At 34.0% G+C, this 18,142-nt stretch overlaps 1 protein-coding gene and 1 pseudogene across 1 annotated transcript; both read left to right on the forward strand.

The window, feature by feature from the left end:
- The first annotated feature begins 1,052 nt into the window (after window positions 1-1,052).
- Window positions 1,053-10,080, forward strand: LOC107421893 (pentatricopeptide repeat-containing protein At5g16420, mitochondrial-like; annotated as a pseudogene).
- Window positions 10,081-11,087: 1,007 nt separating this feature from the next.
- LOC132803266 (uncharacterized) lies at window positions 11,088-12,935 on the forward strand. Its single transcript, XM_060815857.1, has 5 exons — window positions 11,088-11,309; window positions 11,408-11,588; window positions 11,705-11,826; window positions 12,411-12,522; window positions 12,622-12,935. The coding sequence occupies exons 1-5, from the start codon at window positions 11,088-11,090 to the stop codon at window positions 12,933-12,935; spliced, it is 951 nt and encodes a 316-aa protein (XP_060671840.1).
- The last annotated feature ends 5,207 nt before the right edge of the window (window positions 12,936-18,142 follow it).

An 18,142-nucleotide genomic window follows, 5' to 3' on the forward strand; every position in this document is an offset into this window, starting at 1 on the left:
TGCTAGTCTCCTTCCAAGTCAATTTCAGTTGCTATTAGTTGGAATCAAAATGAAACTTTAATCAAAAGCCTCACTCAGTGAGCTTAAGAATTTGAATTTTGAGAATTTTTTATTTGCAATTTGTGTTTTTTGTTGCTTGAGATGCCCATTAAACACACATTTTGGACGCCGAGATTGGGTAATTATTTTTCTATCTCAACTTCTCGGCGAATATAATACTCTCTTTTTTGTCGTTTTTCATTTTCGTGTAATTTGATTTGATTTGATTTTTTCGTACCGATCATTAATCATTCCGATTACTGTTTAGAACCGAATATGTTAGCCTCTGTTCATGGCAACCCTCTAAATTTTCTTCAATATTCCTCTTTCCGTCTGTTTAGATGTATTTTTTTTTTTTTTTATCGTTTTTTATTGTTGAACTATATATGTACTTTAAATATTCTTGGGAATAGTGGATGTAAATGATGGAGTCATGTTGATGTTGAAGAGTGATTCCACAGCTGTAGGGGGGTTTTGTGTTGTTGGTGTTGAATGATGCTTTAGTGGATTTGCACATTTGGGTTGAAGTTAGTTGCTAATGTAATATGTGAATACGTTTTGGCCATTAGTTGGTCTAGCTTTTGCAGGAAATTCTTGTTCCAAGTTTAAAAATTCTTAAGCAATTGTCGTTTCTCTAATAAGAGTGCCAGGTTCTGATGATTCACTGATTTAATTTACTTTTAACAAGTATGAATGTAATGCATCTGTAGTTCCTCTAAATCATTTTTTTAATGCATCTGTATGTCCTCTAATCATTTTTATACTTTTTCTCTTCATGTCGAGATGTACTTGCAAATTTGAATAGTACCTTTTTTTTTTTTGGTTGCAGATCTTGAAGTTTGATTTTCATAGATTGTTGAGAAACAGACAAAGTTAAGGAACTAGGGACTCAGTATGTTGTGTTATCTTTACTACCTGTTCCACGACCATGTCCTCTTCCCCAAGATCTTGGCTACTTCGTTTCTGCAATTGATTACTTGTGTCACCATCAACATCCGTTCCTTATCCATTGAATCATTCAGTGTTGCTCCCCAATCAAGCCCTGGCCCCAACGCTTGTACCTTGTGTCAATGATCACCAGCCGGCAAAATCTTGACCTTGCCCTCCAAATCTTCCATTATGCTGGAAATTTCCACCTGGATTTCTCCAATAACTATGAAACTTGCCATGCTGTCATCCAATGTCTCTCACGTGCTCATGCTTTTGAAGATGCTGAGTCCCTGCTTTCTTGCCAAAACAAATCTCAATTAAAATGTGGTGGAGAACTTTTTATCACTGTCATTCATAATTACAGCCTTGTAGGTGGACCAAAATCATCATTGAAAACCTTTATACGCATTGAATCCTTTGTCGTTCAACGCTGTGTGAGATCTTTGAACACTTTGTTGAACGCTTTAGTTCAAAATGAGTGCTATGATTTGGCGCACTTGGTGTTCGTCAATTGCAAGAAGAGTTTTCATGTGGTGCACAATGTGTTTACCTGTAACATTTTGATTAAAGCGTTATGAGACAGCAATAACATAGATGGTGCTCTCAAGTTGTTGGATGAAATGCCTGCCATGGGAATGGTCCCTAATGTGGTCACTTACGCTACTATTATGGGTGGGTATGTTTCACAAGGTGATATGGTTGGTGTCAGGAGGCTTTTTACTGAAATTTTGGATTGAGGATGGCTGCCTGATGCCTATGCCTATACTATTTTGATGGCTGGGTATATTAAGCAAGGGAGATTGGCTGTTGCTATTAAGATAATGGATGAAATGGATGAAGAAGGGATTGACCCAAATGATGTTACTTATGGGTTATGATTAAAGCTTATTGTAAGGAAAACAAGTCTGGTGAAGCACTTAAGTTGCTTTATGATATGATTGAGAAGAAGTATATACCAACCTCAGCGCTTTGTTGCAAGGTGATTGACGTGCTATGCGAACAAGGGAAGGTGGAGGATGCTTGTCAGCTATGGAAAAGACTTTTGAAGAAGAATTGTACTCCTGATAATACCATTACAAGTACACTTATACATTGGCTTTATAAGCAGGGAAAGATATGGGAAGCCAGAAAGTTATTTGATCAGTTCAAAAAGGGTTCAATTCCAAGTGTCCTAACTTACAACACACTAATTGCGGGAATGTGTGAGAAGGGGGAGTTTTGTGAGGCAGGTAGGTTGTGGGATAATATGGTGGAAAATGGCTGTGCTCCTAATGCTTTTACCTACAATATGCTAATTAAGGGGTTTTGTAATATTGGTAAAGCAGAGGAGGGGATTAGAATTCTAAAGGAGATGTTGGATAAGGGATGTTTCCCCAACAAGTCTACTTAGCATGGGAAAGGAAAGAAGAAGTCACATAGGTTCTTTTAATGGCAATGCTGAGTGGAGTCATTGATAATGACTCTCGGGGTCTCTTCCTTGGTAATTGTTGGAGAGTTGAGTATGGAGGCAAGGTGTTCTTGACCAAATACTGTCTGATAATGTTACTTAGAGTTGTTCAATATGACACATTTTGGGAGCCAATACCTTGATGTCCTTGTAATAAGGTGACCTTTTTATTCATCATTTTTACTCTTTTTATTATTATTTTATTAGGGAATGCCAATTATTTTATTACGATTAATATGCTATCAATTGACTTAGCCTTTTCCTTTTCATTTTCACTTCTTTTACTCACCTTTGGTATTATTGTATTTGTATCCTCTATAGCTGGAATCAGAATATATTGTATGAAAAATTTAATTGCATACTAGGATCATGTTATTGAATTATTTGATTTTTTAAATGTACTATCTTTTCACCAATGATAAAAATTAAAATACATAGATTTGAAAAGCCCTGATAAAAATGAAGTATGGTGATGATAAAGGGTTTTCTGTGAGATAAATTGCTATCTTCTATCCCAATTTGCTTGGTAACCTTGGGGAAAAAAAATCAGTGAGTTATATCTACATTCAACTAGTAATGTTCCTTTATTTTGATGTTAGTGGTCTGATTGCAACATGATCAGTTTTCCTTTGAATTTAAGTGGAGAGAATAGATCTACATCTATATGTCAAAGTAGCACAAGCCATATTTAAGATGTGACTGAGGCTTTGAACCAACAAATAAATTTGCAGAAATTGAAACAATCCTTACAGTCACGAAAAAGATTTTAATTTTCTGGGGTACTATTATGGATAATTGGTTGTACAGAATTTGTGTAAGACTTGCTAAAAGTTTCAAATTATTTAGGGAGCCTAATATTCTCTCTAGGTGATCTATGGCTGCCCAAGTTGATAGTTTTTTCTTTTTTCTAAAGCTACTCTGCTTCATTGTAAACCTCCTAATAAAGGTGGAGCCATATTTTTGGTTTTGCTCAATAAATTTAGGACAGTAACTGATATGAGCTAATCAGACCCTCTGCTGCTTTATCGGCTTGTTGACATTTTTTCTACAGTAAGGCTTGAATTCTCCCACTTCTATTAGCCTAGGTTATTCTACAACAATGTTGGATAAGTTTCAATGGTCTGCTATGTTGCAAGGCATTGTTGTGTACATGTAGTGAATTCGTTAAGCACATGTATGGCTTAAACTAACTACCTATTTACCAGACCGAAGTCAATTTGGCCTGTCATTTTTTAATCTTGGTTCATTAATTGGATTATTTGGCTTGTGGAAAAGAAGCATGCCTAGTGGATCCCCGAAGTAACCCCAACACAAGCTCAACTTAGCACTTTCTATTTATTGAGCAAATATTTTTCTTACTATACATGTAAGTTGGCATTTAATTTCCAAAACTCAATGTAGAGGGCATTATTTTTTCGCTAAACAATTATATGTAACAATTAACTCCTTTTGAATTCATATTTTGTTTCTGTGAAAGGAAATTTTTAATGAAGAAGTTGAGTATAAGCATCTTAAGTTGACTGTTGTATATATAATGCTAGAAAATTTGTCCACATATGGAATCTCAGTAACTCCACTCTACATAAGCATTAATTCTGTTTGCACATGTGACCATATTTTATATATACATGTCCATTATGCAAGTTGGTGGTATTGAGCTGTGACCTGGATGACAAGAATTTTACTTAAACTGATTTCTTTTATTCATCATTTCATGTAAGGACGATTAAGCTTGGACTTAGAAAATTATTTAAGGCACAGAACCCTTAGCGCTGCCTGTAGACATTAGCTAACTGTTGACTATATGATATGGACCAGAGGCCCCATTTATTCCATTTAATTACTGATATAATCTGAGAAGACTGAATTATGGAAGGAACAGGCCTGGAGTTTGATATCATAATTTGGGCATCTTAATTGGACGTGTATAAGTCTGCAATGGTTAGATGATATGCCAGATTTAATGCTGACCTTTAGATTTTTATTATTTCTTTATTATGTGTCTAGTCAAGTATGTGAATCATACAAAACTGTGCATCGTTAGAGCCTCAAGAGAAAACACTAGCAACTTTGGTATTCAATTATAATTTTAAGAAATAGTGGAGTTTCCAAGTGGAAACTAACTTATGTTAAACTTGCAGCAAGATTTTTCTTCTCAATTGAAGAACTCACACTTAAAGTAAACAAGATAAAAAAATAAAAATTAAAAAATTAAAAAGCGAATAAACTGAGAAAATAAAGTACAACCACAAAACATAAGTTTTATAGCTATTCAGAACTTATAACCATTCCTACATCCATTGTTTAAGAGTCTTGATCAGATTAAATTTCAGTTTTCAAAAATATACAGCTCATCACCAAAGTCACAGGATCTCAATCCCTATGAGAAAATATCCCTCTGATTTTCTAATGTTACAGGCACTCTCCCTCACTCTGCTTTTTATTGTTAATGTGTCTCACACAGCAACAGCAGCTCCTTCATCATGAAGCAAATAGGAAACCCTCTATTGAATTCTAGCTACACCATCATAGCTTGACACCTAGGTAAGAAACTAATGGCAGCTCAAATAGCTAACTTGACTAATAAGTAACAAACAGAGCAAGCACATGTTGTAATGCATATGTGAATACATATATATAAAAACAGTGAGTTTCACTATATGTATAAACCAAAACTTGTTCAACTTATTTGACTCCTAGGTAAGTTCCAAAAATAGACAACTAATACTGTTAGCCTTTAATTATTGATGATATCATGTGCTTTATAATGCATCATGATTACCATGAAAGAATTTTAACCTAATTTTATGGTATTGTCATGATTATTTAGCTTCTTGAAAATGTCTCATCTAATTTTCATTTATTTTTAGGATGCATCAAGTGATGCAAAACTGCTGCACTGAAGTGTGAGGAACTAAAATTTGAGCATCACGAGCTAATGGTTAGAACTCCTCTGTTTGCAGATATTAGCAAGCAGATGCTAGACTTTCTTGATAGTTGGAGCATTTTAAACAGTGCATCAATTACTGAGGCTTATCATTCTTTGAAAACCACTTAGCTGATTGAAAGTCAAAAGCCTGATATATTTTCAAGTCTAAATACTTTTCAAGCCATGCAGCAAATTGATTCATTAGTCTGATTTAGGTGTTTCTTAATCTAATGTCATGCATTACAACACATCTGCATTTGGCCTACATTTACATGCAGTATTTTAAAGCCTCCCTCTTTGTCTCTTCAAAGGAAGAAAAATCTCTTTTAAGGACTCTCCCTCCAAAACCTGCCTTCTACATATGGCAACCTCTTAGATGTTCTGTTTGTCCCCAAATTATGAATGTGAGGAGGCTCCTGTTGCGGTTATCCATCAAAAAGTAACATTCGACCTTGGGTGGAAGAAGTAAACAGAATTGTGTTTGCTCTTGCAATATGACTCTGCATTTTCCTGTAAGCATTGTATTCTTCCACTGGTAATTTGATTTGTTCTGTTTTTGGCGGGAATTGGGAAATGCCTCCTGCTTGTTATAGATAACTGGCTGCAATGTATATATAGTTTTACAATTGTTTTATTTTGTTGGTCCAGTTCTTTATATTTTTTTTGCTTATGTTTTGGTTCTTTAATTAAAATTTAGGACCAGTAGCCACTTACATTTGATTTCATGATTTTCAATAAATTTTTTTTCAGTTTCAAACAATTTAAGTAGCCTATATATGAGAATGTTTATTATGAGAATGTTTGTTATACAGTCTTCATTAGTAAATGGTTAAGTCAATGTTAGGGAAGCATTACAAATTGTACCTGCTTAACAGATGCTTTTTCAACAGTATGCATGATTTCTCTATTACCATATATGTCCTATAAATGCACAAAAAGTTGGGTTTTATAGTAGAGAAAACCCTTAAAGAATAATGTTGATTGTTCATTTAAGTATGTGATTGCATAGAATCAATAAACAATTGTATTCGAGAAGTATATATATTGTGTTAAATTGAGAACTTCTTGCATGCATTTTCTTTTGTCAGCTAAAATACATTAGGAACCAAAGATAACAGTCATGCTTTACATATAATATACTTCAATGCCATATTGTTAGATGATAGTTATAGAATTAATTTTTCTTCTGAGTGTCGAAGCAGTGTGTTTTGAGCCCATATTTGTAGTTTTCCTTAAGAAACTGTGAACAGTACTTTGCTTGATGTCCAAAACTCAGAAAACAACTTTAGCATTATTACACTTGATCAAGTTCAAAACAACAGCCAAAAAGACAGTCATCTATATGTGACATCAACAACTTGTGGAACCAACCCAAAAAAGACAACCCAATAACACAAGTGACTATGGAAAGAGCACTAGAATGCCTTAACACTGCATATATGCCTGTCACGAATGCAATAACCATTGGCGCCATGGCAAACATGGTGAGATGAAAGGAAATTAAGAAGTACGATAAAAACCTTCTCCTTTCTTGTTTTAGAGCCAAGAAGAGGTGGATAAATACAACCGAGCTAGAGAACACCATGGCTATTGTGTCTGTTATAATAAATGTCTTGAATGCTATGTTTTTCTTCAAGATTGCGGTACCCTGTTCTTGACTTCCATCGCTCACATAACCCCCAGGCAATGTAAAACCTGCGGCAAATGTTACGGTCGCAATGAGTGCAGCCACAATGAGAGTAGCTTCTTTAGCTTTATCTACTCAAGAATCTTCATCGTTTTTCTGCAATAATATTTGTTGATCTGATCTTGTATTGTCTCTTTGCATTTGTTGTTCCTGCAAATATTGCAAGTTATAAGATTTTCTCAACATATGCATGTTTGTATACATATTTCTATCTAGCATGCTTTATGTAACTCATGAAAGAGAATAATGGCATGTACATTTTGACTACAGATTATGTTACTCATAGACAAGAAAATGTACAAAGCTTTATTCTTGAATGCAGCTGACTTTCATATATCTAACTTGAAGATTATTTCTTGAAACCTATGTTGTTAATAATGTGCTTTAATTTTAAATTATTTGTTGTTGCATCAATCCACTTTCCGAAAGCAAGAATATTTTCTTCATTGAATTTCAAGTTATTTATTTTGATAGGCTGAGAGATGTTTTGATGATGATTTGGAGTGGAAAGTGATGTTATCCCATTATCTTCATCCTTTCCTTGCAGTACATTGTAAAGTGAAGGATTTTGCAGGATATTACACACAGTGTAATTGCTAATGTCTCCAATGTCGACGAATTCAGAGCTATCCGGACACCATGAAATGATATCCTTTATTTTCTCAAGGTAGCTATGACAAGCTGCTATTTGAAGAGGTATCTTGCCTTCTTTATCTTTCACATAGATAGCATAGGTCGAATTCTAGTAAGGCCTTCACCATTGAAAGGTTTCCTAGGTCTACAACATAGTGTAGTGGAGTCCAACCTTGTTGATCTGCTTGTTTGCTTAATTCCCCCATTTTTCTTAATATTGCTCATCATTTCTAACACATGTGAGACAAATATATTAGATCTTCGAAAGCTTATATAAGAAGCAATCCTCATTAAAGATGAGTTCGTGGTTGAAGAGTCTAATTGCATGTGTGGAATGTTTAATTGATAGTTGTTTTTTTTGTGACTCAAGACCCACTTTAGCTTCACCTTCATAGTCATGTGCTTCCTTAAATACCCAACAAAACACTTATTTTATATGGTAACTAAAATTATGGAATGGTACCATAATTGTAGAAAGGTGTAGGTTCTTATTTAATTTATTAGGAGGATTTATATTATTTTAGGATATTTACTTATTTAGTTTGTTTCGTAATAAATAGGATCAGTCCGTTGACTGATTGCTTAGAATTTGATTTCCCTGATTTACAGGGATTATTTTTCTAGTTTTATGGGTTGAAATGTCAACCATATCTATGTTAAATAGGCTTGTAATTCTTTTTCAGAGGAAAATGAGAATTTCGTCCCTCTCATCTCAAAAATCTACATGGTATTAGAGCTTGTTTTGGAACCCTAATTTCTTCATTGCCATTTTCTCACCACCATGACTAAGTACGGAATGAACTCACAGTCCTCTTCCTCAGAAGTCAGTTTAAAACCCGAGCAAATTCCCTCAGTGAACATTCAAGAAAATTCATCTTTTATTATCACCAATTTCAGACTTAATAGCCATAATTTTCTTCAATGGTCACAATCCATTCTCATGTATGCCTGCGGCAAAGGGAAGGACAAATATCTCACAAGCAAGGCCTCCATTCCGAAAAAATCAGATCTTAAGTATCGGACCTCGAAAGCGGAAAACCACATGGTTATGTCATGGTTAATCAATTCTATGACCACCAAAGTAGGAGAAAAATTTTTGTTTTACAAGACAGCCAAAGAGATTTGAGAAGCAGCACGTGAAACCTACTCCAGTTCAGAAAACACTTCAAAGTTGTTCGAGATTGACACCAGACTTCATGACCTGCGACAAAGGGATTTAAATGTCACCCAATATTTTAATATACTTCACAATGCTAGCAGCATCTTGATATGTGTGAGATATATTTCTAGAAATGTCCTGGTGATGCTGCTTTGTATAAGAAAATTGTTTAACAAAAGAGATCGTTCAAGTTTCTTCTCGGTCTCAACAAAGACCTAGGCGAGGTAAGGGGAAGAATCATGGGAATTAAATGCCTATCTACACTTCGAGAAGCGTTTTCAGAAGTTCGATGGGAGGAGAGCCGAAGGAAACTAATGATGATAGGTGATTCCAGCATTGCTCCAATTGTGGAAGGCTCAACCCTATACACACATAATTCTTCTCAAGATAATAAACTGAAAAGGGGAAGTCGTGGTGCAAACATTGCAGAGACCCATGCACACTAAGGAAATGTGTTGGAAAATACATGAAAAACCAGCAGAGTGAAGCTTAATAGTGTACGGAATGATCGTGAGAGCCGCGCCCATACTACTACAACATCGGATGATACCAACGTTGCCGAAACCAATCCCTTTACCAAGTAACAACTCAATGCATTGTAGAAGATATTTGGTCAGATTTCTAATTCTTCTCAATCGACTCCAACGACTTCACAACAGCATACTAGTATGTTAGCACACGAAGGTACTCTCTCTTCTGCCTTCATTACAAAAGTCACAAAGTCAAAGCCTTGGATAGTCGATTTGGGAGCCTCCGATCACATGACAGGTGATATTAGTATTTTTTTAGCACTATAAGCCGGCTCATGGTGTTTCTACAATAAGAATAACAAATGGTTCACTCTCAAAAGTGGCTGGACCAGGAACAATACAATTAACAGAAGATTTGCTTCTCTCTTCTGTACTTTATGTACCGAACTTAGATTGTAATTTGATTTCCATAAGCAAACTTACTAATAATTTGAATTATGTAACTAAATTCTATCCAAATTTGTGTGAATTTCAGGCAATGGATTCGGGGAAGGTGATTGGCAGTCCTGAGCTATGTGGTGGACTCTATTTGCTCAAAGAAAGTACTTCACTTCATCAAAAAGTTCCTTAGACAAGTTGTGTATTTCAATCTATTTTCAATTTTGTGTCAATTTTGGATGAAAATAAAGTTATGTTATGGCATTTTCGTCTCGGTCATCTAAACTTTGTGTATTTTGAAAAGATGTTCCCTCAATTGTTTCATAATAAAAGTTCCAATTTTTATCATTGTGAAATCTGCCAACTTGCTAAGCACACTAGACATATCTATCCAACCATCTAATATACACCCTTATATCCATTTTCTATGATCCATAGTGACATTTAAGGACCTTCAAGAATTAAAAATATAAAGGGAATTCGTTGGTTTATGACTTTCATTGATGACCACACTAGAATCATATGAACCTTTCTCATGAAAGAAAAATCAGAAATAAGGGCAATCTTCAGATCTTTTCACTCGATGATTAAGATCCAATTTAAAAGCAAAATTCAGGTCCTAAAAACTGATAATGCCAAGGAATATTTCAATTCTGTTTTTGGTCCTATCTATTGGAACAAGGCATTATACACTTGAGCTCATGTGTTGATACCCCTCAACCAAACGGTGTGGCAGAGAGGAAAAATAAACACCTGCTTGAAGTAGCTCAATCAATCATGTTCTCCAGCAATGTTCCTAAATATTTTTGTAGGGAAGCTATCTTAACAGCTACTAATCTTATTAACAGAATGCCAAGCCAAGTCCTAAAATTTCAAAATCCCCGTCAGGTTCTTATCTCAAATCTTCCACTTAAAGTTCTTTGGGTGTTTAGCTTTTGTCACATTCATCATCATAACTGAATCAAACTTGACCAAAAATCACTCAAGTGTATCATTTTAGGTTACTCATCCAATCAAAAAGGATATAAATGCTACTCACCTCTTACTAGAAAAATATATATCTCCATGCATATCACATTCTTTGAGCACCAGTCCTACTTTCCCAAACTTGAAATTCAGATGGAGCATTTGAGGGAATATCAGTTTTGGGACATTCTGCAAGACATTCACTCCTAATTTTCTCACTCTCATCATCCTCAAAAATCCTCGATAACCCATTCTCATCCTCATCAAAATGATCTGAGTCTTTACGAATCTACCTGAACCTTAAAACACTCACATAGCCCTACCTGAATCTATCAAACCTACCCGAACAGATCAGCTCGAACCTCTTCCATAGCTACCAGAGACCAACAATGAACAGGAACTTCAAGTTTATGTTAGAAAGAGGAGGAAACCGATTGAGCATATGGAGGAAACCGACTGAGCATATGGAGCACACTACACAAATTAGGCAAGGTCAAAAACTGGAACCAGTTCCTCTTGCTTCAGAAATTTGTACAGGTATGGATCCATCAAATCATGAGGTTACTAGTCCTATTGTTGATAATTCTGACTTGCCTATCGCAAGGAAAAGTGTTTGATCATGCACAAAATACCCCATTGGACACTATGTTGCTTATGAGAAGCTACTGCCTCCTATAGTGCATTTGTTTTAGCTCTTGATAATACGCAGGTTCCAAACTCTATTCAAGAAGCTCTAAGAATTCCAGCATGGAAACCAACAGTGGCAGAAGAACTCAGGGCACTAGAAAGCAATGGTACTTGGACACTTTCAAAGCTTCCTCATAGGAAGAAACCAGTGGGGTGCAAGTGGATATTACGGTTAAGTACTAGGCAGATGGGAGAATTGAGAGGTACAAAGCCTGTTTGGTAGCGAAGGGCTTCACGTAGTCTTACGGTATTGATTATCAGGAGACATTTACACCTGTTGCCAAGCTTAATACAATCCGAATTCTACTCTACCTTGCAGTGAATCAAGACTGGCCACTACACCAACTTGATGTCAAGAATACGTTCCTAAATGGCAATCTAGAAGAAAAAGTATACGTTGAAGTACCTCCGGCATTAGAGAATTCCTCCGACAGTCGAATGGTATGTAAAGTCAAGAAAGCAGTGTATGGTTTAAAATAGTCACCTCATGCTTAGTTTAATAGGTTTGCCAAAACAATAGTCTCATAAAGATATAAACATTATCAAGGTGATCATACATTGCTTGTGAAATTCTCATATGAGAAGAAGATTGCTATCCTAATTGTGTACGTTGATGATATTATCCTAACTAGAAACTATGAAGAGGAGATTATCAAGTTGAAGAAGCTGCTTGCTACCAAATTTGAAATTAAGGATTTTGGCCCCCTCATATACTTTCTAAAGATGGAGATTGCTCGATTCAAGAAAGGAATTCTTCTCTCAAAGGAAGTACATCCTAGATTTACTCAATGAAACGGGTATGCTTGGATGTAAACCAATCAATACCCTGATGGATCCCAATAAGAAGATGAAGACAAGTGAAGAGAGTACTCCAGTGGACATATCAAAGACTAGTGGGAAAATTGATATACCTCTCACACACCAGACCAAACATTGCATTCTCAATTAATGTGGTAAGTTAGCATATAAACAATCCAATAAGAGATCATCTACAAGCTATGTATTGGATTTTGAGATACTTAAAGATGACACCAGGGCATGGATTGTTCAAGAAATGTGAAAACCGAGAGATAGAGATCTACACAGATGCAAGCTGGATTGGAGAGTTGACTGACAAAAGATATACAACTGGCTATTGTTCATATATGTTGGGAAATCTAATGACATGGAGAAGCAAGTAACAATTAGTGGTTTCCAGAAGCAGTGCTGAGTCAGAATATCTTGCACTTGCTCTAGGCATCTGTGAGGGAATGTGGCTTCAAAGATTGCTTAGCGAACTTGAAGCCATCACAGAATACACTACAAGAATGCTTTTAGATAGCCGAGCTGCTATCATTATTGCTAAAACTCCAATTCATCATGATAGGGCAAAACACATTGAGATAGATAGACATTTTATCTCTGAGAAGGTCAACAATGAGATAGTTCAACTGACCTACATTCCTACAAGTTTGCATTCAGCTGAAATCTTCACCAAAGCTCTTCCAAGGACCAGTTTCGAAGAATTCCGCTCCGAGCTGGGGTTGTATAACATATACAACCCAGCTTAAGAGGAAGTGTAGGAAGGAGTAGGTTTTTATTTAATTAATTAGGAAGATTTATCTTATTTTAAGATATTTACTTATTTAGTTTGTTTCCTAATAAATAGGATCAGCCTATTGATTGATTCCTTAGAATTTGATTTTCCTAATTTACAGGGATTGCTTTCCTAGTTTTGTGGACTAGAATGTCAGCCACATGTCTATGTTAAATAGGCCTGTAATTCTTTTTTAGAGGACAATGAGAATTTCATCCCTCTCATCTCAAAAATCTACAATAACAAAATGTAAAATTTAGTGGATCAAAGGTGTTTACAGAATTATTTACTATAAGGTATTTATATTTGTATTTTTTTTAATAAAAAATACTATAATGCATGTAATTTTATATTTGATTTGAAAACATGTACTTATTACATTTGTAAATTCAGGCAAGTTAATAAAAAGGAACGATAACAGCATGACTTTCTTTTTCTTTCTTCCATCTGTACACATTTATTGTGCTTTTAAGGTTTTTGTGTATGTGAATCCTCTACTTATCCAATTTTTATCTTAAATTCAGGAGCCACAATGCAAAAATCATTACTTTAACATATGCATCTTTACATTTGTGATAATTTTTCTTGAAATAGATTAATTTTAAATATAACTTATTTTCATTTTGCTTTTATAATATATATATATATTTTTTTGTATAAATACAAAGAGAAACCATCATTCATCAAATTTGAAGTTCCATTTGATATGTACAAAATTCTTTAGCCAGGGAGCAAATTCATACCTTCATCATTGCATATTACTACCTCATGTAGAACACTTTTGCCATCAGGGCCACCCTAAACTGTTATATTTCGTATGATGTTCTTCCTTAATTTTTCAAGCACAAAGATGCAATACCCTCCCTTGACAGCCATATGAAGTGAAGTCTCACCAACATTATTAACAAAATACATGATCTCGTCATCTTCTTTAGCCAACATCCATGCGATGCCTAGATGTTTGAATCGCAATGCCTCGTGCAAGGCGGTGTCTTCTTTGTTATTCCTCGTTGTCATCATATCCCTGCAAAGTTCCATCCCAAGAGTTTTCGCATGCTTGATGAGGACCTTCACGATCAGAGTATGCCCATCTCTGGCTGCTATGTGGAGTGGAGTGTCTCCATCAATATTTGCTTGAAGCAACAATGGCAGACACTTGTGAAGAATCTCTTCTACAAATTTGGTTGGTTTTGCACTTTCTTGATCATTTTTGGCTTTGATGTAAATAGGGAGGATTGTGTTCTTGGTAGGAGTGGGTAAGCCTTCAAGATGATCTTTATTGTTCATGAACACATCAATCTTGCCATTTACTGCTGCCCTATACAGATCAGGTTCCATATGGGTTATGATCTCTGTTTCTTCATGCAATCTGGTGTTACCCATTGTTTCAATTTTGACTTCTATGTTATTTTCTTCAAAGTTGTGTTTATATGTTGCTTCCTTAATTTCCAAGTTGTTTCATTTTGGCTGGCATTTTCAAATTATAAAGTCCATCATCACAGCCATACCACATTATTTTTACAGGAATCTGAAATAATTTATGTATATATATATATATATATGTAGAATGATTAGTAGTCGACTAAAGCATAAATTATGGAATACAAGGTTCATTAACTAATCCAAAGTCAAAGTTTCAGTGGTGGTTTTCCATGTACTTGCAGGACAATTACTGGCATATCTTTTTTAATCTTGTTTTAATTTGTTTCCCTTACATGTCACTGACTTTCTCAGCTTTCTGAACTTTTTGTTTCTTTAACTCTTATGATTTAATTATATGTATGCTTCCTTTTTCTTTTTTCTTTTTTCTTTTTTTTTTTTTTTTTTTTTTGGTCGACTATTTGTACGCTTTTGATTTGTGACAATATAGTGTATTTGTTTATTTAATTTAATTTGCAAAATGATGCTATCCCAAATAAGATCTGTTAGAGTACTATCTAATAATATTAAAAAGGAAAAAGAAAAAAAAATTTCTCTGAATGAGTCCACCAAACATAGATGGTCTGGAAAAGAAAAGGACAACGAGGGAGGTAGCTTTCTCTCTCTCCTTCGGAAGACAGTAAAAACCACTGAAATGATTGATCCAAAAGGTATTTAAATAAATGGACAATGTTGGTATCTTTTTTTTTTTTTTTTTTTTTTTTTTGGGAAAGATAATGTTACATATAACCTTGATTACATGAAATAACTAGTTAGGAGGTCCAACAACCTCTCTTTGACAATCTCTATAGACTGAAAATAATTTTCACTAGATCAAAAATCACACATCTGTAACCATGACCAAGTCCTTTGTATCATTGCTCCGCTTGATGAACCTATTGTTATATAGATGTCAAAAATCACACATATGTAACCATGACCAAGTCCTTTGTATCATTGCTCGACTTGATGAACCTATTGTTATATACAATAACACAGAGTTCCACTTTACTGTGCATAACACCAGAAATAACACGGTTTCAGAAAGTTAGACTAAAGAATGCAATGCTTGTTCTGAATTGACTGCTTATATCCATATCCAGATTAAATTAACCCGAGAGCCTAAAATGTCCTTGAATGGGGTTTTAATGATGCAAATCCAGTTAGCCACATCTCCTGTGTAGCCATTCTGGCACAACTAACATTAACTAATTAATATTAGGTCCTACATTTTATTCCTAACTCTCTTTGAAGTTCTCCAAACATCACAGCATAATGTGTTTATGCAATTATGACGAGTTTTCCATACTGCAGAGATTTACAACAAAACCAACAAAGAATTTTTGTGGGAGTCTTATACTCATCCTTTCGAGGTTTCTTAGGTGGTGATCAATAGCAGTAACTTTACATCATTAATTGGAGAGGGAGGATTGGAAAAAGTTTATTTTGGGATTCTGAAAGACGGCTTTCAAGTGGCTGTCAAGTTACGCTCTTCATCATCAAAGCAAGGCCTCAAGGAATTTCAAGCTGCGGTAAAAACAGTCCATCTAGTTTTCCTATGTATAGAAAGAACATACGCTTTTAATATATGCGCTTGCAAACTAATTTGTTACCATTCAGAATTTCATATGAAAGTCTTGATAGGAATTCATCACAGAAAATTAGGGCCTGTTTGGCCAATTGGTTTTAAAACAATTTTCTATTCTACAAAATAGAAAACTATTTAAAAAATTAAAAAAAAAAAAAATACCGTTTGGCCATCAAAAAAATGTTTTCACTGTTTTCAGGATATAATGAAACCCACCCACTGTTTTCACCCAATAGAATACGGCTCTTCGAACAGATCTCGGCTCTTGGTGTTCCAAGTTTTCGTTCTCTTCTCTTTCTATTTTTCGTTACTTCACCGATCTAGGTCTGAAATTTTCTATTTTTCTCATTTCGATTTTTCTCATTTCCTTCTCTTCTCTTTCAATTCTCTACGCAAAGTAAACCAAATACCCTCTAAGTCTTGATGGCTGATGCCCTCCGTGGTCCTTTCGATAGTAACACCACCTGAGAGAGATGGGTCACCCTGAACCTGGACTCCACTGATCTCTCTTTAGTCTCATTTTTTCAAAATTTGTTCGAATAAGAAATCCCCATCTCCTCTTTCTTGTAAGCTTTTTCATCCATTTTTCTATTTTTCGTAAATTCTTTTAGTTCTTTTTTTTTTTTTTTTTTTTTTTTTTTTTGGTTCTCATGTGCCTACTACTTTATGGTTGGTTGCTGCCTATGTTAATAACATGTAAAAAAAATTAGTAATTTGATTTTTATGCTAATATGAGATTTTATGGATATTTGGATATTATATTAGATTTATAAAATTTAATTTTCTAATTAGCAATAGTTATTTTATTAATTTTTTATATAAGATCAATTAAATTTAATAATTAATTAATAAAAAAATAATTGATTGATAATGTGGAGCACATAGAGTAAAATTAGCAATAGTTATTTTATTAATTTTTTATATAAGATCAATTAAATTTAATAATTAATTAATAAAAAAATAATTGATTGATAATGTGGAGCACATAGAGTGGAGAGGTATAGTTGTAGAAAGCCAATTATAAACCAATGAAAAAGTAAATACATTCAATAAAAAAAATATATATATATAGCTATATACATACATATATATATATATATTATAATGTCAATCAATCAATAATAATAAATAAATAAATAAATTCAATGGAAAAAAAATGGTATATTATATTTTAATATATATTTTATATTTTATATATATAATTCATTAATATTTGAATGAATTAATATTATATATATATATATATTTTATAGCTGTATATATTATAAGGTTTTTTTATTGAAAAAAAAAGAAAAATAAGAAAAATTGTTTAAAAGAATTTTGAAAACTATTTAGCCAAATATATTTTTTGATTTTTAGTTTTTGAAAATAATTTTCAAAGATCAGATTAAACATCATTTATTGTTATAAAATAAATAAAAATTATTTTTTATTTTTTATTTTTAAAATAATATTTTAAAAATTGAAATTAGAAAACATGCCCAACAAAGCATGTTTTCTGCCTTTCTCTTATTGGATATTATAAGAAAGGTGACAGGATGGCAATCATCTATGATTATATGATTAATGGAAATCTGCAAAATCATTTATCAGCTGCTGATGATCACGTTGTACATTTATATTTCGTTTCCAACAAACAGAAGTTTCAGCTTCTACATTATTATAAGAGTGTATATATATATATATAATATAATTGATATCTTCTAAAGCAGATACATGTAAAACTCTCACTTGGAGAGAGACTACAAATTGCAACTGATGCAGCACGAGGTCAATGGACACCGAAAAATATAATACCAGTTTGGTTTTCTTATTGTTTTCTTCTTTCATATTTGTATTAGTGTAACTGTGTAATAATCAGACAACAAAAGAGAGTTGCAGGATTACCTACATACTACGTTAATAGCACAAAAAGCCCCACATCAAGGAGGAATAACAATCAACTAGCAACAGCCAGTTCGTCTACATCAACCAAATCAAAAGGAGAACGTGGAATTTCCCAGTTAGAGAGTTCATAAAAAGAAAAAATTATAAGAGTCTCTTAGAGAAAGCTTTTCAACTTGAATTTGCTTCCCTAGCAGCAATCTTACAGCGAAACCTTTCAAATCTGTGTCTCAGCAGTAAAATGTTATCATACCACAGCCTGAGTTTCTTTGACTACCTAACGGCCGCAT

Source organism: Ziziphus jujuba, chromosome 3 (genome assembly GCF_031755915.1).
Source record: "Ziziphus jujuba cultivar Dongzao chromosome 3, ASM3175591v1".
Lineage (NCBI taxonomy): Eukaryota > Viridiplantae > Streptophyta > Magnoliopsida > Rosales > Rhamnaceae > Ziziphus > Ziziphus jujuba.

What these genes read in the sequence shown, in the direction of transcription:
- LOC132803266 (XM_060815857.1), top strand. Translation starts at nt 11,088, where the DNA reads ATGAACAGGAACTTCAAGTTTATGTTAGAAAGAGGAGGAAACCGATTG. An exon ending in TGCCTATCGCAAGGAAAAGT is followed by an intron (nt 11,310 to 11,407) that starts GTTTGATCATGC and finishes GATAATACGCAG; the next exon opens with GTTCCAAACTCTATTCAAGA. An exon ending in ATTCCTCCGACAGTCGAATG is followed by an intron (nt 11,827 to 12,410) that starts GTATGTAAAGTC and finishes AGATACTTAAAG; the next exon opens with ATGACACCAGGGCATGGATT.